At 43.9% G+C, this 21288-nt stretch overlaps 1 protein-coding gene across 3 annotated transcripts; it reads right to left on the bottom strand.

The window, feature by feature from the left end:
* Window positions 1-2326: 2326 nt before the first annotated feature.
* On the bottom strand, window positions 2327-20234 carry RGN (regucalcin). 3 transcript variants are annotated; one of them, XM_072743281.1, is made up of 8 exons: window positions 19992-20161; window positions 19186-19354; window positions 18179-18356; window positions 15769-15951; window positions 6670-6885; window positions 5025-5156; window positions 4506-4660; window positions 2327-2743 (listed from the first exon to the last, which is right to left on the bottom strand). In XM_072743281.1, exons 3-8 carry the CDS (start codon window positions 18339-18341, stop codon window positions 2693-2695), a joined length of 900 nt encoding a protein of 299 aa, XP_072599382.1. In that variant the 5' UTR covers window positions 18342-18356; window positions 19186-19354; window positions 19992-20161; the 3' UTR covers window positions 2327-2692. The 3 variants fall into 3 exon arrangements, with proteins under 3 accessions (XP_072599382.1, XP_025838280.1, XP_025838279.1); XM_025982495.2 differs by lacking the exon at window positions 19186-19354 and having other exon boundaries at window positions 19992-20234; XM_025982494.2 differs by lacking the exons at window positions 19186-19354; window positions 19992-20161 and adding an exon at window positions 18653-19024.
* Window positions 20235-21288: the final 1054 nt, after the last annotated feature.

Below are 21288 nucleotides of genomic sequence, written 5' to 3'. Positions count from 1 at the left end.
TAGCAAAAATTTAAAGTGCCAAGAGGCTGGAAGTAAAGAACTATCAACCATGAATTCCATATCCAGTGAAAATAGCCTTCGGGGATGAAGGTGAAATAAAGACACTCTCATATGAAGTAAAAATGAGAGAATTCATAGCAGCAGACCTACTCTAAAAGAACTGTTAATGGAAGTTCTTCAGACAATAAAATGGAGAGCAAAAGAAACTTAGAATATCAGAAATGAAGAAAGAACAACAGAAATGGTAAATATTTTGTTAAAGATAATAAACTATTCTTTTCCTCTTGAATTCTTCAAAACACGCTTGATGGTTGAAAGCAAAACATTTAACATTAATGAGGCACCTGGCTAGCTCAGTCAGTAGAACATGGGACTCTTGACCTCAGGGTTGTTAAGTTTGAGCCCCACGTTGGGTGTAGAGATTACTTCTTAAAAAAATCTTTTTTAAAAAGATTTTATTTATTCATAAGAGACACACAGAGAGAGGCAGAGACATAGGTGGAGGGAAAAGCAGGCTCCCCATGGGGAGCCTGATTCAGGACTCAGTCCTGGAACACGGGATCACGTCCTGAGCAGAAGGCAGATGCTCAACCACTGAGCCACTTAGGTGTCCCTTAAAAAATAAAATCTTTAAAAAACCTTGATGAATTTTCAATGGATTTCAATGGATTTTCAAGGGATAAAGAGAGGACATTACATATTGAAAAAAAGTGAATTCATTGAAAAGATATTCAGTTTTATTTTTATTTATTTATTTATTTTTAAAAAGATTTTATTTATTTATTCATGAGAGACCAGAGAGAGAGAGAGGCAGAGACACAGACAGAGGGAGAAGCAGGCTCCATGCAGGGACCCTGACGTGGGACTCAATCCCGGATCTGAAGGCGACGCTAAACCGCTGAGCCACCTGCGCTTTCCTGATACTCAGTTTTAAATGCACCTAACAACAGAGTTCCAAAACTGTCAGAACTGAATAGAGAACAGAAAAATCCAAAATGATAGAGATTTCAACACTCCTTCCTCATTTATGTATAAAACTAGAAGACAGAAGCTCAGGAAAGATATAGAAGAACTGAACACCACCACCACCCAACTGAATCTAACTACCATTTATAAAACACTCCATTCATAATAGCAGAATGCACACTATTCTCAAATATAAATCTAACAAAACATGTACAAGACCTATATGCTGCAAAATGCTGATGAAAAAAGTCATAGAAAAAAAAGAAAAAAGTCATAGAAGACCTATATAGCTGAAAGATGCACCATGCTCATGGGTTGGAAGACTCAAAATAGTAAAGATGCTAATTCTCTCCAAATTGTTCTACTGATTTTTAAAAAAGATTTATTTATTTATTTATTTGAGAGAGAGAGAGAGAGAGAGAGAGAGAGAGAACATGCATAAGCAGGGGGAGGGGAAAAGGAAGGGCTAGAGGGAAGCAGACTCCCCACTGAGCAGGAAGCCTGACATGGGGCTCAATCCCAGGACTCCTGAGATCATGACCTGAGCTGAAGGCAGATGCTCAACCACTGAGCCACCCAGGTGCCCAGTTAAGCTGATTCTTTTTTTTTTTTTTCAGTTAAGCTGATTCTAAAATTTATATGGAATGCCAAAGGAACTAGAAGAACTAAGACAATTTTGAAAAAGAACAAAACTGGAGAAATAACACCATCCAATTTTAAAGCTAATTAATAGTGACAGATATAAGATCAGTGTTTTCCTGGGGATGAGGGCAGACATACAGAGGGACCAAAGCAAAGGATTACCAAGGAACACAGGTAAAGTCTTGGGGGTGGTAAATAGATTCATTACCTTGCTTGTGGTGTTGGTTTCATTAGTGAGTATATATGTAAAATTTATCATGGGATCCCTGGGTGGCGCAGCGGTTTGGTGCCTGCCTTTGGCCCAGGGCGCGATCCTGGAGACCCGGGATCAAATCCCATATCAGGCTCCCAGTGCATGGAGCCTGCTTCTCCCTCCGCCTGTGTCTCTGCCTCTCTCTCTCTCTCTGTGACTATCATAAATAAATAAAAATTAAAAAAAAAAATAAAATTTATCAAATTGTAGACTTGAAATATGTATAGGTCAATTATAATTCAATAAAGCTATTTTTTAAAAAAGTATTCTCTAAAGTGATATATTGCTTTTACATTTATTAGGTGGCAGTTGGAGCCATGGATTTTGCCAGAGTCTCATTCTCATCCTCCAGTTATATTTTAACTTGCAAAAAGTAATATGTAGGAAAAATAATATGAAGGCAGGTTAGCACTGCAGTATATTTTATAAGATTATGACGAAAATAAAAAGGAACATAATCATAAGTCATTATAAGGCCATTATTTATTAGTTTTTTTAAGCTTTAGGTATAATAAGTATGGAATGCATAAAAGATATAGTAACCCCAGTCTCCTTCTAGCAATTTGCAAAGAGTAGAGGCTGATTGACAGTTGAACAATTCTTTATATTTCTGTAATACCTTTGTAGAAGGCCTCTTAGTGTGTTATCAAAACTACCTGTCACCCCTTATTAAAATGCTCTACCTCTTAAAAATGAAAAAAAAAATGTTAATTTTGCCTGTTAATAGTACCATTTCTTTAATTAATTTGTTTTGTAACTAGATTGAAATTTCAGCTCTAGAATTTTCTACATGTCTTCAAATTTCCCCCAGTAGGAAAGAAGACCTGCCATTCATCCTGCATAGGGATAGGGAGGAATTCCTTTGACCCCAAGGCCAGTTATCTGTTAAAAAGAAAAACGAGAGAAATTTTGCTTAAAGGTAATTCTCAAGTATTCTTCAAAAGCATTTTTTATGATTCATAATAATATATTTAGCTACCAATTATACTTGTTTTATTTCCTATCATAAAACGGAATTACTTGATTAAGTCGAGTTCAACACAATTATTCACATTGATAATAGTCCAACTAGCAACCATCTGCAATTAACTTGGATTTAAAACTGAATTTATTTATACCATCTTCCTATTTCTTTTCAGTTTGAGAGGTCCATAATTTTTTTAAAGATTCATTTATTTATTCATGAGAGACACAGAGAGAGGCAGAGACACAGGCAGAGGGAGAAGCAGGCTCCATGCAGGGAGCCCGATGTGGGACTCGATCCTGGGACCATGGGATCACGCTCCAAGCCAAAGGCATTCGCTCAACCACTGAGCCACCCAGGCTTCCTGGTGCATAATTTTTTAAAAAAGATGTTATTTATGTATTTGAGATATATATAGAGAGATAGCAAGAGCAAGGAGGAGGGGCAGAGGGAGAGGGAGAAGCAGACTCCCCGCTGAACAGGGAGCCTGACTCGGGGCTTGATCCCAGGACCCTGAGATCATGATCTGAGCAGAAGGCAGATGCTTAACTGACTAAGCACCCAGGTGTCCCTAGAGGTCCTTAATTTTTATCAGTGTTTGTTTTGTTGCAAAAAGGAAGAAGCCCAAAGATATTCTTTTGAGACCAAAACAATCAACTGATCTCATAAACATGTTTCAAACACTGATTTTTCAAGCTCGTTCTATTGATTTACAGAATTTTGGCAAACACTACTGAAGCACAACAATATTTTGAAATACTGCACAAAGTGGGCTAAACATATGATCTTGTACTTACAGTCTATAAAGTCTAAATAAAATGTTTGGGATCCCTGGGTGGCGCAGCGGTTTAGCGCCTGCCTTTGGCCCAGGGCGCGATCCTGAAGACCCAGGATCAAATCCCACGTCGGGCTCCCGGTGCATGGAGCCTGCTTCTCTCCCTCTGCCTATGTCTCTGCCTCTTTCTCTCTCTCTCTCTCTCTCTCTCTCTCTCTCTCTGTGTCTCTCATGAATAAATAAATAAAATCTTTAAAAAAAATAAAATGTTTTAAAAAGTCTAGCATAAAAAAAAAAGTCTAGCATGATGAGCTTAAAATTGCTAAATAGAGAAATGCCTGGGTGGCTCAGTCGGTTGGGTACCAGACTCTTGATTTTGGCTCAGGTCATGATCTGCGGGTCGTAAGATCAAACCCCTGGTTGTGCTCTACACTGGGTGTGGAGCCTACTTAAGATTTTCTCTCCCTCTCCCATTGCCCTCCTTGTCCCAACTCGAGTGTGTGTGTGTGTGTGTGTGTGTGTGCGCACGCGCACACACATATACCTGCTTTCTCTTGCTAAAAAAAATACTAAGTAGAATTATGTTTTGGAAGTATGGAAAAGCACTAATCAGAGCACATGGGTGGCTCAGTCAGTTGGGTGTCTGCCTTTGGCTCAGGCCATAATCTTGGGGTCCTGGGATCCAGCCCTGTGCCTGGCTCCCTGCTGAGCAGGGAGCCTGCTTCTCCCTCTCCTTCTGCCCCTCTCCCTGTTCGTGCTCTTTCTCTCTTGCTCTTTCTCTCTCTCAAATAAATAAAAATGAAATATAAATAAATAAATAATAAAAAGAAAAAGCACTAATCACTTAGTTACTTAGCCAAGGATCTCCCATCTCACCCTCAAATTAAAATAAATAGCTGGATCACCTTGAAAATCCCACCAGCTTCAGGCTGCTTCAGAAGACTCTCAGGGTCCATTCCATCCCGGGCACAGGTCACATACATTTCAGAGTAGTCCTTCCCTCCAAAGCAGCATGAAGTTGTTTTATCAACAGGTAACTTCACAGTTTGGAGTCTTTTCCCTAGATCACCAAATATTTTTTTGAGAGTCCAGCTCTAGCAAATTTTCAACCTGCACTACTGTTCGGGACCCCTTGTAGAGGATTAGGGATAATCAAAAAGGATTGTGGAGGTCAGACTTCAGCCATGTATTTAACCTACCTTCCCGGACAATTTGTTTTGGGCAAAAAGACTTAACCTCCTCAGGAAAAGAAGTTCTGCCTATAAGTTTTGTGCTCTATCTTTGGCCTTTATTTCCAAGCCGTCCTACTGAGACCTCTGAATATAGCTCCATATAACTTTATTAGTAATGAAGTTTCTTTGGTTGCTAGTGTCATGTTTTTTTCTAGACATGGCAGGGATTTTTTTCTTTTGCTGTGAGCCTACCTGTCTCAGGATCCAAACGAATCACTCTTCCTCCATTGTAACAGGCCACCCAGAGCTTCCCCTCAGTATCGATACACATTCCATCTGGAATTTGTTCTTCTTTCTCCAGCTTGTAAACACTTCTGCGGTTGGCTAGGGTTAAAACAAACAAATATACACACATGACAAAGCAACAGGCCACTCAATGCTGGGTATCAGACAAGGAGCTCGTAAGCTGACTGTAAATCTTGATGACTTTTGCTTATTCCGGGTCTGGCATGTGGGATGGTTCAGAAGAATTCCTAACTAAACAAAAATGTCCAGAAACACGAGTGGGCACTCCTCAACTAAGGATTTTTGCCACATGATTTGGGGATGATTGCACTCTCTTTAGTTTGTGTATAGTCATATCCATCTAAGCTTTTGGAGAAGGAGAGCCAAAAGGGAGTTGAATTCTTTTTTTTTTTTTTTTTGGAAGTAGAATTCTTAATAAAATACCAATAGTTCTTTTTGAGGTTGACCTGAACTGAAGCTCTGAGCACCCACCTCGGATACAGTTCAGTCTGCGGTTAGACCTTTGCTGTTTTGCTTATAAAAATGCTGACTTTGATTAACTCCAAGATCTAGAAGGCAACTTAATGGTACCGTACCATGTGAATGGTTCATATGCAAAAAATAGTAAGATGTGAGAGTTCTGTTTCTGCCCAGCTGAATGCTCCAAAATCATCTTATCAAAACTCAATATTGAAGAGCTTATTTCTGAGAGGAGGGGTAATCTGGAGCCAACCAGCTGGCATTAAAGGGGGGGGGGAATCACAGGATACAAAGAACCCCCCCATCAAGCTCCAGAAGAAATTTACACTAGAAAATCCAGGTCATCATGGTAACTGCATTGTGGTATAATGGAAAAAAAGATGTTAAAACCATATGTCAGTAAAAATGGGTAAAAACAGTTATAACAAAGAGCCTTATATATTTCAAAGCAAAACATCTGTATTGAAATAACTGGCCTCTCGTTAAATCTACACGAGAGCCTTGTGATATTTTTTTTGAGTTGCTTTTATGATTGGTTTTGCTCTTGTGGTTTGGCACCTTCCACAAAACAGTTTCAAGAACTCCCTCCTGATTTTTCCTCAAGAATTCTTTCCTTCCAATTTTCCAACTGTGGCTCATGCAGAACTCACTGATGGAACTGAACAATCTGCAGCTACATTTTAGACTTTTCCACTTTGGAAGATTGTTATTTGTCTCTGAGTATTGCCTACCATTAACTAAAGGACAAATGAGAAATGCCAACCCCAACCCTAACTTTCTGTTCTTTTATCTAATTCTGCTGTGTAATATTTGCCTGTAGGCATCTCCCGGTAGAACAGCATCCATTGCACAGTGAGCCTCTTTCTAGAGATGGTGGCGAGAGAGGGGATTAAGGATCTATTCATATTATGTCCGTGGTGGCCACAGTTAGTTGTGTTGAGGGCCATGGCTTGATTGGCCGCACAGTTGAGTCTGGGCAATTATGACTATGTTGGAATAGTCACATCAGACAGTTCTTTATTTGACAAGTAAGGGCCTTTTCATATAAGTTGAGGAAGAGGCAGCTTACTAGTTACACACATATGAAAAAAAATACCAGCAGTATTAAGAAGAATAATGAAAAAGTACATACAGATCTTCCCCGTCTGCAGGTCATAGTCAAAGGCATCCACGGAGTAGGACAGACTATCAATGTAATAGAAGATCTTGTGATCCAGGGACCAATCCAAACCATTGGAGATGTCCACCTGGTCAAAATACTTTTCCACATGGCCGTCAGGAAAGAGGGAGTACAGGGACCCCTGGTGCCGTTCCAGAACTGCTGGGGCCGTTTCCTCAGCCATGGTGCCTACAAAACCCCAAAAGCGCTGGATTTAGCATCACAGCACCTTGCCCCATGCCCTACACCATCTTTTATCAAAAGGGTTCCTTTCCCAGCATTAAATAAAGGAAACTAGGGGCATCTGGGTGGCTCAGTGGTTGAGCTTCTGCCTTCAGCTCAGGTTGTGATCCTGGGGTCCTGGGATTGAGTCCTGCATCCGGCCCCCCACATGGAGCCTGCTTCTCCCTCTGCCGATGTCTCTGTCTCTCTCTTTGTGTCTCTCATGAATATGTAAATAAAATCTTAAAGAAAAAAAATCAAGGAAACTATTATATGATCCCCATCTGGGTCCTATATTAGAGAAAAAGAAATGACAACTACCTTGCTTATGATGCGAATGGGAATCACACCGACAGGTCTAGTTCCAAATAAGGAGAACATCTCTACCAACTCCACTTTCTCCCACTGAGCGCAACTCTACAATCTAGACCAAACCTATGGTAGAGCTATTTGAGAACTCTGAAAAGTCAGTATCAGGCAGCTCTGGGAAGAACAACGTAATTTGCAGTGCCACCTAATGGGTGGTTAGTTCTCCATTTTATTTCCCAGATGTCCCGGCCTGAACTCAACACAGCTGAAACTTGGAAGTGAGCACCGTGGTGAAGACAGAGATCCAAGAGAAACCCTCTCAGTCTGGCTCAAGGAGCAGAAAGGAAACTCCTGAGGCTCAAAGAGTGGAAGAAATCTCTGCTTCTTTTCTTTACATTTGCTTTCTCAAATAGCTCCACCGTAGGTTTGTTCCATATAGTAGAGTTGCTCTCAGTGGGAGGAAGTCGGGTTGGGAGAGATGTTCTCCTTCTTATTGGGAACCAGACCTGTCAGTGTGATTTCCATTCACATCATAAGCAAGGTAGTTGTCATTTCTTTTTCTAATATAGGACCCAGATGGGGATCATATAATAGTTTCCTTGATTTTTTTATTTAAGATTTTATTTATTTATTTGTGAGAGACACAGAGAAAGGCAGAGACATAGGCAGAGGGGGAGGCAGGCTCCCCGTGGGGGGATGTAGGACTCCATCCCAGGACCCCAGGATCATGCCCTTAGCCAAAGGCAGATGCTTGACCACTGAGCCACCCACATGCCCCACCCTGCTTCTTTTCTACTCCTTTCTCCAGTCTACCAGCTATTTGAAGCAAGGGTAGTTAACAGCAGAGAGTGGCCCACAACAGGAAACTGCAGGAATCAAGACTTAGGGAAGGGGACATTCCTCTCCAGCTGGTTGAAGACAGAGCTCCAAAAGGGGAGAGCCAAACACTGCTGCTTTTACATCCCTCTCCTCATCTGTCTGGCTGCTGTGTAGCCCCAGAGACAGCATTGTTCTAGAAATGGGTACTTTCTGGCTGGAGGAATGACAAAGACAGCTCCAGGAAAATGGGAAGTACTTGGAGATAGTGAAGAGGGATGTTGCTCAGGAATGCAATTCCATAAAGCTGTTTATGATCTCCCGGGCTCATCTTCTACTTGTACGTGCACGAATCTGGTTCTAATTAGCATACCAAAGACTGAAAATGCGGCTGTGGTTAGAACTCACCAGTCTCAGGCTGACCACTGAGTAGCCTAGATGTGAGCCAGATCCTAATGGCACCTCACAAACAGCAGGCTCAAGCTTTTCGGTTAAATGTTCTGAACCTATAGATCACTAACTAGGGCAAATATATCAACATTCTCCATAGGATTGAACCAAGATCCAGGGTCTCAAAATAATATTTAAAATTTCTAGGAAACTTGGCAATGCAAGGAAGGAGAAGGGAGTAGAGGACACAATGAATAGCCAAATAAACATTTTAGAACTGGGGCATCTGGGTGGCTCAGGGGTTGAGAATCTATCTGCCTTTGGCTCAGGTTGTGATCCTGGAATCCAGGGATCCAGTCCTGCATTTGGCTCCCCGCAAGGAGCCTGCTTCTCTCTTTGTCTATGTATCTGCCTCTCTCTCTGTGTCTCTCATGAATAAATAAATAAAATCTTAAAAAGATTTTTTAGAACTGAAAAAGAAAATAATAATAATAATAAAATAATCTAGAAACTGACTGGATGGATTTGCTAGCAGGATAGAGATGACAAAGGAAAGAGTTAGTGTAGCGAATGATAGGTCAATAGAAATTATCCAGGAGCACTTGGCTGGCTCAGTCGGTAGAGGGCACGCGAGATTCTTGATCTTGGGGTTGTGAGTTTGAGCTCCATGTTGGGCCTAGAGATTACTTAAAAAAATTAAAAATCTTAAAATATATTTAAAAAGAAATTATCTAATGTGAACGACAGAAATAATATTGAAAAAAATGAACAGAGCTTTAGAGATCTGTGGAACAAAAGAACTAACATATGTGTCATTGGATTCCTAGAGAAGAGGAGGAAAATACAGGGTGGAAACACATTTGAAGAAGTAATGGTTTAAAACTCAAGTTTGGTGAAAAGCAGAAAACTGTAAGTAGGCTCCATCCCAGCGTGGAGCCCAGCATGGGAGCTTGAACTCATAATCCTGAGATCAAGACCACAGCCAAGATCAAGAGTTGAATCCTTGACTGAGCTACCCAGGTGCCCCAGAAGGGACACATTTTTCATTTGCTGAAAGAAAAAAAAGGTGTCAGCCTAGAATTCTATATTCAATGAAAGTATCTTTCAAGAATGAAGGTGAAATAAAGATATTCTCATACAAAGTAAAACTGGGAGAATTCATAGCCAGCAGACCTGTTCTAACAGAATTGCTAAAGCAAGTTCCTTAGAAGGGAAATGACATCAAAATGCAGCTTGAAACAACAAAATGAAGAGCAATGGAAATAGTAAATTTAATAAACAGTTCTTCTCTTTAGTGCTTTAAAATATTTCTTTTTTTTGTTAAAGATTTTATTTTTTAAAAGATTTTTTATTTTATTTATTTTTTTTAGTCACAGAGAGAGAGAGAGGCAGAGACACAGGCAGAGGGAGAAGCAGGCTCCATGCACCGGGAGCCCGACGTGGGATTCGATCCCGGATCTCCAGGATCGCGCCCTGGGCCAAAAGCAGGCGCCAAACCGCTGCGCCACCCAGGGATCCCAGATTTTTTATTTTAAAGTAATCTCTATATCCAACCTAGGGCTTGAACTCACAACCCCGAGATCAAGAGTTGCATGCTCCACCAACTGAACCAGCCAGGCACCCCTTTAAAATATTTTTGATGGTTAAAGCAAAAATTACATTTTCCAACAGGATTTATATGTATGTATATAAAGACAACTATAGGGACGCTTGGCTCAGGGCTTGAGCCAGGAGTTCCAGGGTCAAGTCCCAGATTGGGCTCCCTGTGGGGATCCTGCTTCTCCCTCTGCCTATGTCTCTGCCTCTCTCTGTGTCTCTCATGAATAAATAAATAAAATCTTAAAAAAAAGACAACTATAGTATAAAGAAGTGATAATCAATTGAAGCGGTAAAATCTTGATTATAGATAGACTGCAAAAAGTTAACTGTAGGGCAGCCCGGGTGGCTCAGCGGTTTAGCGCCGCCTTCAACCCAGGGCGTGATCCTGGAGACCCGGGATTGAGTCCCACGTCCGGCTTCCTGCATGGAGCCTGCTTCTCTGTTTGTCTGTGTCTCTGCCTCTGTCTCTCTGTGCCTCTCATGAATAAAAAAATAAAATCTTAAAAAAAGTTAACTGTATATTTTACAATCCTTTCAGAAGCCCTTAAAAAACTATACAGAGAGATACAGCAAAATACCATCATAAATAAATTAAAATTGAATTCTAAAGAAGGTTGAAGTAACCCAAAAGAAGGCAGGAAAGGGGAAACAGAGGAACAAAAAAATATAGAGGGAAAGAAGAGAAAACAAATAACAAAATGGTAGATCTACATCGAAGCATATCAATAATTAAAACACATCAATTAATACATTGTTGAGATGAATTTCTAAAAAATCCAATTATTTGCTTGCTGTAAGAAACTCACTTCTGGGACGCCTGGGTAGCTCAGTGGTTGAGCGCCTGCCTTCGGCCCAGGGCGTGATCCTGGAGTCTCGGGATTGAGTCCCACATCAGGCTCCCTGCATGGAGCCTGCTTCTCCCTCTGCCTGTGTCTTTGCCTCTCTCTCTCTCTCTGTGTCTCTCATGAATAAAAACAAAACAAAGCAAAACAACAACAACAAAAAAAAAACCCTAGCACTTAAAAAAAAAGAAAAAGAAACTCACTTCAGATATAATGATAGAGATTGTGTACAAGTGAAAGGATGGGAAAAGCTATGCCATGCAAATATTGATTAAAATATTAGCTGGAGGGGCTGTATTAATATCAGACAAAATAATTAGAGCAAAGGGTGGCTCAGCAGTTTGGCGCCTCCCTTCAGCCCAGGGTGTGGTCTTGGAGTCCCAGGATCGAGTCCTGCCTGAATCGGGTTCCCTGCACGGAGCCTGCTTCTCCCTCTGTCTGAGTTGTGTCTCTGCCTCTCTCTCTCTCTCTCTCTCTCTCTCTCTCTCTGCGTCTCTCATGAATAAATAAATAAAATCTTAAAAAAATAATTAGAGCAAAGAAAATTACCAGGGATACATAGGGGTGCTACGTATCGTGAAAATGGTCAATTCACTAAGGAGACATAGCAACCTTAAATTTGTATGTGCTTAACAACAGAGCTTCAAAATACACAAAGCAAAAGTCAGAGCTGAAAAGAAATAGACAAATCCATAATTACAATTGGAGATGTCAGCATTCCTCTCTCAGTAATAGATACAAGTAGATAGAAAAATCAGCAAAGACATAGAACTGAACAGCATCAACCAATCTAAGTGGCATTTACAGAACACTGTACACTCAACAGCAGCAGAGTAAGAATGGGTTAAAGGAAAATAGACAAAAGTTGGGAAGCTTGAATAGCAAGCAAGACAGGGTAAATCCTCCCTCCTAGGGGACAAGGATGTTCACGCAGCAGTTTCGGGCTATAGGGTAGTTGGATTTGTTTCACTAATATTCCTCCCCACTGTCTGCCCCACAGAAAGAGATACCTGGAACGTGAATGTGAATTCCCCACTGCTCGGAAAGGGTTCTACCTTTGTGGGAAAGAACAAGCTGGAGCCCTGGCTTATACCTCACTGTCTAGGAGTGAGCACACACAGGTCAGACCTTGGGTGTAGTGACACCCTCAGGCTTCTACCTACCACCTCCTGACTATCAAATGAATCTACCCTTTCCTGGTCCAGAAATATCTCCTAGTACCTGCTGAAAGCTATGAACTCTCTAGAAAAAGGTTTTCAGGTGCTTCAGTTTGTACACCCACAATGATGCCTACAATTTTAAGAGGTCTCCTCCAGGCACAGTTTAAAAACTGGGGACTCCAGGCTAAGGACTCAGGCTTCCGAGGATGTCTTCGTTTTGTCTCACAAAGAGCCACAGAACTGTATACTATAGCCATAAGGAGAGAGAAAATCAATTTTGACAGCAGGTAGGGTATCCAATCCTATTTCCTTATCCTGCAGAAATCAGTGGCAGAGGGCTTCCAATCGATTCTCATCTTTAATCTTTCAACCTGACCTGGACTAGATCTGTGGTTGTGTAAAGTCCAGGGATATGGGAAGCGAGCCATGGCCAGTCATTCAGATCTCACGTACCTTCCATGCTGAAAGTGAATGGAGCCACGGCAGCATGGCTGATAACATGAGGAGGCAGGGTGGGGAGGTGGAAACAGCAGGGTTTTGGAATCAACTTTGGCTAATTTGTTATGACGAGAAGGAAATAAGAATGTATGTGAAATGTATTATGTAACTGGAAACTATAGTTACATTTCACTGAAAGCTGAACATAAGCCATTCTACAGCCATCACAGTCAACATTGGTTCAAGAAAGAATCATCAACAAATGTAAAACCCAAGAAGAGATGTTTTGCTGAGGACTAGGATATTTGGTCGGTCTTCAGGTATCTCCCTCCGTGTGGCAGCTAGCCTCCAAGATGGCTCCAAGTGATCCCTGCCTCCCTATCCCCCTAAGGGATATTCACACCCTTTGCATGTAGTCTCTTCTATCATTGTGTGACCAATAGCACATGACAGAAGTGATGGTTTATCACTTCCAAAATTAGTTATAGTATGACTGTAGCCTCTGTTTTGGGTGTCCTCATTTTCTCTCTCTCTCTCTCTCTCCTCACTGGCCCTGGGAGAAGCCATGTCCAGAGCAGCCCTATGGAGAGGCCCACTTGGTAAGGAACTGAAACCTCCTGCCGACCCCTTGTGAAGTGAGCTTGGGCATGAATCCTCCAGGTCCCTTGAGAGACTCCAGCCCCTTCTGAGGCTACAGCCCCCGCCAACAGCTTGACTGCAACTTCATGATACAGCTTTGAACTAGAACCATCGGGCTAAACCACATCCAGATTCTTAACCTTCAGAAACTATGTGATGTAAGAAATATTTCTTATTTTAAGCTGCTAAATTTCAGGGTAGTTTGTTACACAGCAATAGATGACTAATAAACCCCACAAAATGTTTATAAATCACAATTAAAATAATAACCATGGGGGCGCCTGGGTGGCTCAGTCAGTTAAGTCTCCGACTCTTGATTTCAGCTCAGGTCATGATCTCAGGGTTGTGAGATGGAGCCCTGCGCTGGGCTCATGCTCAAGGCAGAGTCTGCTTGTCCCTCTTCCTGCCCCTCTGCCCCTCTGTTCTCTTTCTATCTGAAATAAGTAAACGAAATCTTTAAAAAAATTAGTAATTATGCAGTAGAGAAATCTGAGAAGACCTAAACCAGGTGATCAAAACGAACATCACCCACGAGGGACATGGTATCCAGGTGGGATACCTGGACAAAGACAGAGTATCACCTCTGTAGTATTCTAGCAACAAATGTACAGCATCGATCTAATCACAAGGAAACATTAGACAAACACAAGGACAAGAGGAACATGAGGAATGTTCTATTAAAAACAGGAGGAATTGCTTCCCTCTGCCTATGTCTCTGCCTCTCTCTGTGTCTCTCTGGAATAAATAAATAAAATCTTAAAAAAGGGCACCTGGGTGGCTCAAGTGGTTGAGTGTCCGCCTTTGGCTCAGGCCATGATCCCAGGGTCCTGGGATCGAGTCTCGCATTGGGCTTCTGCAGGGAGCCTGCTTCTCCCTCTGCCTGTGTTTCTGCCTCTCTCTGTGTCTCTCATGAATAAATAAATAAAATCTTAAAAAAGGGGGGATAGTTGTGTGTATTCTTCAAACATGGCAGGGTCATAAAAAACAAGAAAGGCTATGTTCTGTCCCAGACTACAGAGGTTTAAAGAGACATGTCAACTAAATGCAATACATAATCCTAGACTGGATCCTGTGGTGGAGGGGGAAAAATACTATAAAGGACATTATTTGGTTAATAGACAAAACTAGAGTATAGATAGTATGTCAGATATAACTGTTAACAATGTCAAACTTTTTTTAAGTTGATAACTAAACTGAGGTAGTGCAAGAATGTCATTTTCTTGGGAAAATCACATGGAAGTATTTTCCAGGATTGTGATATATGCAACTTACTTTCAAATGATTCTGGAGGAAAGTATGTTGATATACATAGAGAGCGAGCAAATGGGACAAAACGTTGACAATAGGTGAATCTAGGTAAAGGGTGGACAGGTGTTGTTTGTACTATTTTTACTTCTTTTTTCTGTCAATTTGAAACTATTTCCAATTTAAACATCATCAGCAACCACAAAACCTCTATTTTAAAACTCATTTAAACTGTAATAGGACCACGTACATTTTAGTTTCTGCTAGAGACAGATATTGAAAGCTTTTCTCATGGCATTCTTAAAATTAAAAAATGATTTTTAACTTAATTTAATTTATTATTTTTGGGGCACCTGGGTGGCTCAGTCAGTTGAGCATCTGCCTTTGGCTCAGGTCATGACCCCAGGGTCCTGGGATTGAGCCCCACAACGGGGTCCTGGCTCAGTGGGGAGCGTGCTTCTCTCTCTCTCCCCTGCTAATGCTGTCTCTCTCATATAAATAAAATCTTTTAAAAAATTATCATTTTTAAGTTGATTTTTTAAAAAGATTTTATTTATTCATAGAGAGAGATAGAGAGACAGAGAGAGAGGCAGAGACAGAAGCAGGCTCCATGCAGGGAGCCCGATGTGGGACTTGATCCCGGGTCTCCAGGATCACACCCCAGGCTGCAGGCGGCGCCAAACCGCTGCGCCACCAGGGCTGCCCTTAACAGTTGATTTTTAATTGGCTTTATCATATGTATGTATGTATGTATGTATGTATGTACTTTTACACTTCTGTTAAGTAAACTCTACCCCCGGGACGCCAGGGTGGCTCAGCTGTTGGGCACCTGTTAGGCAGGGATCCGGGATTGAGTTCTACATTGGGGTCCCTGAGAGGAGCCTGCTTCTCCCTCTGCTTATGTCTCTGCCTCTCTCTCTCTCTCTCTCTCTCTCTCTCTCTGGGTCTCTCATGAATAAATAAATCTTTTTTTAAATTTTTATTTATTTATGATAGTCACAGAGAGAGAGAGAGAGAGGCAGAGACACAGGCAGAGGGAGAAGCAGGCTCCATGCACCGGGAGCCCGACGTGGGATTCGATCCCGGGTCTCCAGGATTGCGCCCTGGGCCAAAGGCAGGCGCCAAACCGCTGTGCCACCCAGGGATCCCTAAATAAATAAATCTTAAAAAAAAACCCCAAAACTCTACCCCCAGTGTGGGACTCGAACTCATGATCCCAAGATCAAGAGTCATATGCTCTACCAACTGAGCCGGCCATGCGTCCCTTGGGATATATTTTTTAAGGAAAAGCTATTCAAGTAATAATAAAAGAAGAACCCAAGACCCGTTATGAATAACATTTTACCACTACCAATTCCTAAGTCCTGCTTCTCTCCCAAGCTCAGTCAATAGGTGCTAGAAATAAACCGTACCAGCAAAGTATCTTCCAGCGGGATCCACCTTTCCATCATTGAACCGATTGTTTTTCTTGTCTTTATCTACTGTGGCCAGGGCAACTGCTGACTGATTTTCCCAGTTCAAAGCACAGAACTTTGTTCCAATGGTGGCGACATAGCCTCTTCCCTGGCGAAGGGCCACAGAGCTAATGGGGGCATCTGCAGAAGCAAAAGCAGCAGTCAGGAGGCAGTAAGTGGGCCAGTGGCCCAGCAGCACACTGCGGTCATCCCGCCACCTGGCATCTCTAAGAGGATTCTAGCTCTTTTGACAATGGGAGTGCCCTCTCCCTTCTGTTGAGTGGTGAAGACATTTTTGATATTTGTTGAGCAGTATCCTGGGCAGCAGAGATAGAAAGGTGAAGGAAACCCAACTCTTCTGGAAACTTCCAGTCGAGTGGGAGAAGCAGAGAAATCACATCGGGGCAGCCACCATACATTGGAGCAGGTGCCACATAAAGTTCAAAGGGAGGGGATGTCTTTAACTGGGGTGGAATGGGGGAACGGGGAGCACCAAAGTAGCTGTCACAGAGCAAGTGATGCTTGATTCACCTGATCTCCAGGAAACTCAGAGATACAAACTGTGTTAGTTCTGGCAACTAGGTTTTGTCACATCTCTCTCTGATTCGGGACTTGTCTTTTCTAAGGGGTCCTGTTTTATGTATGTAATTGAAAGTTGTTTCTCAAATTCTTTTTTGGAAGGAAGCATGATAAAAAATAATAGAAACATAGATGTGGTGATAAAACAATCACGTGTGACTAGATTGCTATATTTTGTATTTTTTAATTTTAGGTTTTCTGGGCTTAACATTTTTCCACATATAAGGAAACTTCTTTGTCTAGAGAGATTGATTACCATGGTGAACAGTCAGAGGAAACAAAATTATCAGTTTATTTTGAAGACATTTTCTTTTTTGTAAAAAATATTTGAGAGAGAGAGAGAGAGAGAGAATGGGAGGAGGAGCAGAGGGAGAAGGACAAGCAGACTCCCAGCTGAGCACAGAGCCCAATGCGGGGCTCGATCCCAGGACCCCTGAGATCATGATCTGAGCCAAAACCAAGAGTCGGTCCCTTAACCGACTAGCCATTTAGGCACCCCTTGAAAACATTTTCTAAGCATCTATTCAGTAAGTGCAAAGCCCCATTCAGAAGTTGATTCCAGCCATTGAGAGGCCCAGGGAATGTGCAGCACAGTATTGGGAGGGCCACATTCTCATCATGCATCCCAACCTGTGGCCTGAGGCTTCTGGCAGCTAACTTCTGTAACTTCCTAAATTAACTGATACCATAATGCCTTTCTGTGGTTCGGGGGTGGTTGCAGATTAGGGATGGGAACATACCTCTACTGTGTGCACACTGGCAAAGAGAGACTAGGGCAACGGGTCCCTGCCTCTATGCTGGCCACTGGCCACAGTCACTTTGCCTCTAGCCACACTCATATCCCTGGGTGAGTTAAAAAGCTGTTCCCGGGGGGCAGGGGGCACCTGGGTGGCTCAGTGGTTGAGCGTCTGCCTTTGGCTCAGGTCATGATCCCGGGGTCCTGGGATTGAGTTCCACATCGGGCCCCCTGCATGGAGCCTGCTTCTCCTTCTGCCTGTGTCTCTGCCTCTCTCTCCATGTTTCTCATGAATAAATAAAATCTTTACAAAAAAATAAAAGCTATTCCCTCTCATTAAAAAAAAAAAGTTTGAGATCACCAGTTCTGGGATGAGACTGTCCCAAGGTCACAGGAATTCATTGTATCTCTTCCCATTAACAAAGAACAAGAAGCTTCCTTATCTCATATCAAACTCCTACAATGAGAAACCCCTCCTCTGGGAGTCACATGGCCATAAACAGAATCACATTCCAATGCCCTTGAAATTTGTCATGAATCTTATCTTGTACAGTGAACAGATAGTCCTGGTTGATACTTTGTAAGTCTGAAAGCCCTTCTTGGTACATTCAAAGAAGGAATATACCTGGTTTTTTTTTTGGGGGGGGGTTTGTTTGTTTCTGTTTCTGTTTTGTTTTTGTTTTGCAAATAAAGGACTTGGCCCGACCCAAGGTAGACAGCCTTTGCTGTGCCACAAACAGGCCTCCAACTTCTAAAGCTGTTATCCAAAGATGTTAAGGAAAGATCCTCCAGTGCCCGGTCAGCAACACAAAATGGGGACTGTTGCCCCTGGCCCGCGGGGGAAGAGGAAGTATTGAGCATCCAGAATTTACTCTTGGATCAAAGCGGGAGTGCGCAGGGTGTGGACAGAGGGAGTACGACCAAGCAGCAGTTTTAAAGCATGTCCAGGATGCTTTAACAAGAAGTTCCCTGGGGAATGACACATCAGGTGACTGCCCCTCCCCGGGGAGAAGACGACGTGTGGGCGGATCTGAGCCCGGCCTTTATCCTTACCCACGGTCATGTGCTGCACGCTCTTGCTGAGCGAATCCCACCGGCAAACCTTTTTCGCAGGAATATCTACGAAGAGCAGAGAGTTGGCCGCCTCCTCCCACACCGGAGACTCTCCGCACCGGCAGTTCTCCCGCAAAACACACTCAATCTTAATGGAAGACATTGTCAAGGGGGTGCTCTGCGGAAGGTAACGGAGATAACACGGGATGTAACCGCATGGGGCGAATTCAGTCAAACTCCGGGCTTAAGGCCCTGGTAAGATGCCGATGCAGAACTGAGTTTTATCGGAACTGGAAAAATTTCTCTAAAATCAGAACAAAATAGGCAATGCGGCAGGAAGAGACATATATGAAAATGAAGACAGGGCTGATCGTCCATAACATGAGGCATCTTCAATCCACTTACCAGTGCTTGTTTTCAACTGTCTTTAAAAGAGAGAGAGAGAAAAAAACCCAAGCCCCCCCACATCCGTACCTTGGTGCTGATGACCCTCGGAGAGCTGGCTGCTGGCTGCTGGCTGCTCTTGCACCCAAAGGCTGCCCTTTATGCCTGCGCCCTAGCCCCCGACTGAAGATGGGTCTGGTCAGGGGCGGGCAGCTCCCTCATTGGTGGCCCCTCCCCGCCCGCAGGTCACCAGCTCCTGCTACCCTCCCCACCCACTGATGGTGCGGACTCCCTTCTCCCACCTCTCCAAGGCCAGGGCCTGCATTTTTCTGACCTGCATTTTTAGAAGTTAGATTCACCGGTGATAATAAACTAAATTGGAGCTGACACCCGTTTCCAACTTGGTGCAGTGGAAGGGGTGGAGAAGGGGACATACGTGATCTGGGGATCTCTTGTAGGAATGGACAGTCCCTCGGCTACTTCTCGCTCCCGGGGAAGGCACTGTGCCAGTTTGGCAAGGAGTCTTGAACTTTACTGGCAGGAACATTCTATGCTGGGACTTGAGGCCAGAGTGTGACCAGAGAACAGGGAGAAGACAAAAATTATCAGAGAAGAAACATTACCTAAGACACCCCGTGGGAGAGGAAAACCAGGCAACTTTTCAGAGCCTCCTCTCTTTCCCAAACTCTTCCCAGCTGGTGACCCAAATTGTCTGCATTGTCATGCTTCCCCCTGGCATGTTTCTGCTTAGAAGTGAGTGGCCTCACCCACGCATGGGCGAATTAATGACAGCTGAGGGAAAAGGAAAAAATAATCTTTGATTTCATATTTCCTTCTACACATTGCTTTTTTTTTTTTTAAAGAAACGACTGAAATATTATTATTATTTTTTCGACTCAAATCTTAAACGCTGATGGCCAGTGTCGTAGCATTTGGAATCCTTGCTGGCTGTTAAAATTTGGCACAGGCTCCAAAGGCCTTCGTGTTATCGACCCGAGATAAGGCCCAGGATCAGACGAGGACCTTTTGCAATATTGACTTAATCGGGCGCTCCGGCGTGCAAGCTGAGGGTGGGAGGGCTGGGCCTCGCAACTGTCATTCCGCTGGGGCTTCCTGGGAGCCGGCGGCGGGGCGGCGGGGAGCGGGCGCGCGCCGGCAGGTGTCCCCGCTGCACCTGAGCTGCGCGAGCGGCGAGGGGCCTCCGCACCCTCCGGCGGCGCCGCCGCAGCCTCGGGTGACCGTGAGGCCCCGTGAAACTGAAGGTCGAGCCCGCCTTGCCTCCGGCCGGGCCGAGGGGGCGCACGGGGTCCGGGGAGCAGGGGCAGTCGGCCTCTTTTCAGCCGGCCCCGGCAACTCTGTACCGGCCGTGGCTGGACCTTTGCACCCCCGGGGAGCCGGGCGGAGAGGCCAGCGCGACCCCGGCACTCACCGGGCTGGCGCCTTCCAGTGGCTCAAGGTCGGGCCGCGGAGAGAGGCCTGGGCTGGGGCAGGGCGGCTCAGCAGGTGGGTGGCAGCAGCTGGGGGTGTGGGCCGGGGAGTGCACCCCCCGACGCTGTCCCTCTCCTCCGTGGCTCCTGGAAGAATGGTACGAAGCCACCCGCGACGGGTGGGGCGGGGCAGACGCTTGGAGCCCGGGAGCCAACCCTCCGAGTTTGGCCGGGGAGCTAAAGTTTCTCTCTTACCCAAACAAGAAAAGTTGTTAAAATACCTAACAGAGATTGGGGTCGAGGGTCCGGTTAAACACAAGCGGGTTCAAAGAGGAAAGAACAAAGCGGTTAAACAAATCCACCCTTTTCCTAGCGGGAGAAGAACGACTGTTGGCTGGAGTCCAGCTCTTGCAAAGCTTTTTTGGGGAGGGGGGGAAGGAAAGGCCTTATTTGATTGGATTTAAAAAATCAAATGGAAGAAACGACCCTAAGCAGTGCTCAGCTTCGCACTCTCCTTTGAGAGGCTACGTCACCACCCATATTTTTCTCGAAATAACTTGCAAGTTTCAAACATTTTTTAAAAATTAAGGGAGACAGGTAAACAGAACGGTGGTTCCCACTGGCGGATGAGAGCTGAGGAGTAACTGTGAAGGGGTTAAGGGAACTTTCTGGGGGGTAATGGAAACTATGTGAGTGGAGGTTTGAGTTGCATAGAAGTAGGTACTGTCCCTATTCGTCTGGTGGGACTCTTGAGATTTGTGGATTTTATTGTATATGTTGAATCCCAGGTCAGGGCTACCTTATTATCATTATTATTTTAATTTTTAAAGTAGGCTCCATGCCCAGCGTGGGGCTTGAACTCAGTCATGACCCTGAGATCAAGAGTCACTGCCTCTGCCAACTGAGTCAGCCAGAGCCCGGTGGCATCTCATTGATCTGTCTCAATCTCTTCTCGCATTCCTGGCCATCCGCACTATCCTAAGAGCCCTTAGTGCACTGAAATCACGATCACTGTGGCATTCCAGTTCCCTTTAATTCACTGAGGAGGAAAGGCCAGAGATCAAGCTCCAAAGACACAGGGCTCTAGGCAGCCTGGAGATGTTTGGAGCAATCTCAGCTCAAAGTCTCAGGGTAGTAACAGAGTAACTGGCACTTAGGACCTCAATGATTTTGCCTTCCCCCTGGGAGATGTTTAAGACAACTATTCTCCCATGGGACACCTGGGTGGCTCGGTGGTTGAGCATCTGCCTTCAGCTGGGGGTGTGATCCTGGGGTCCTGGGATCAAGTACCACAACAGG

The sequence above is a fragment of the Vulpes vulpes genome, chromosome X, assembly GCF_048418805.1.
Source record: "Vulpes vulpes isolate BD-2025 chromosome X, VulVul3, whole genome shotgun sequence".
Classification (NCBI taxonomy): Eukaryota; Metazoa; Chordata; class Mammalia; order Carnivora; family Canidae; genus Vulpes; species Vulpes vulpes.
This window is presented reverse-complemented; position numbering and strand designations above follow the sequence as displayed.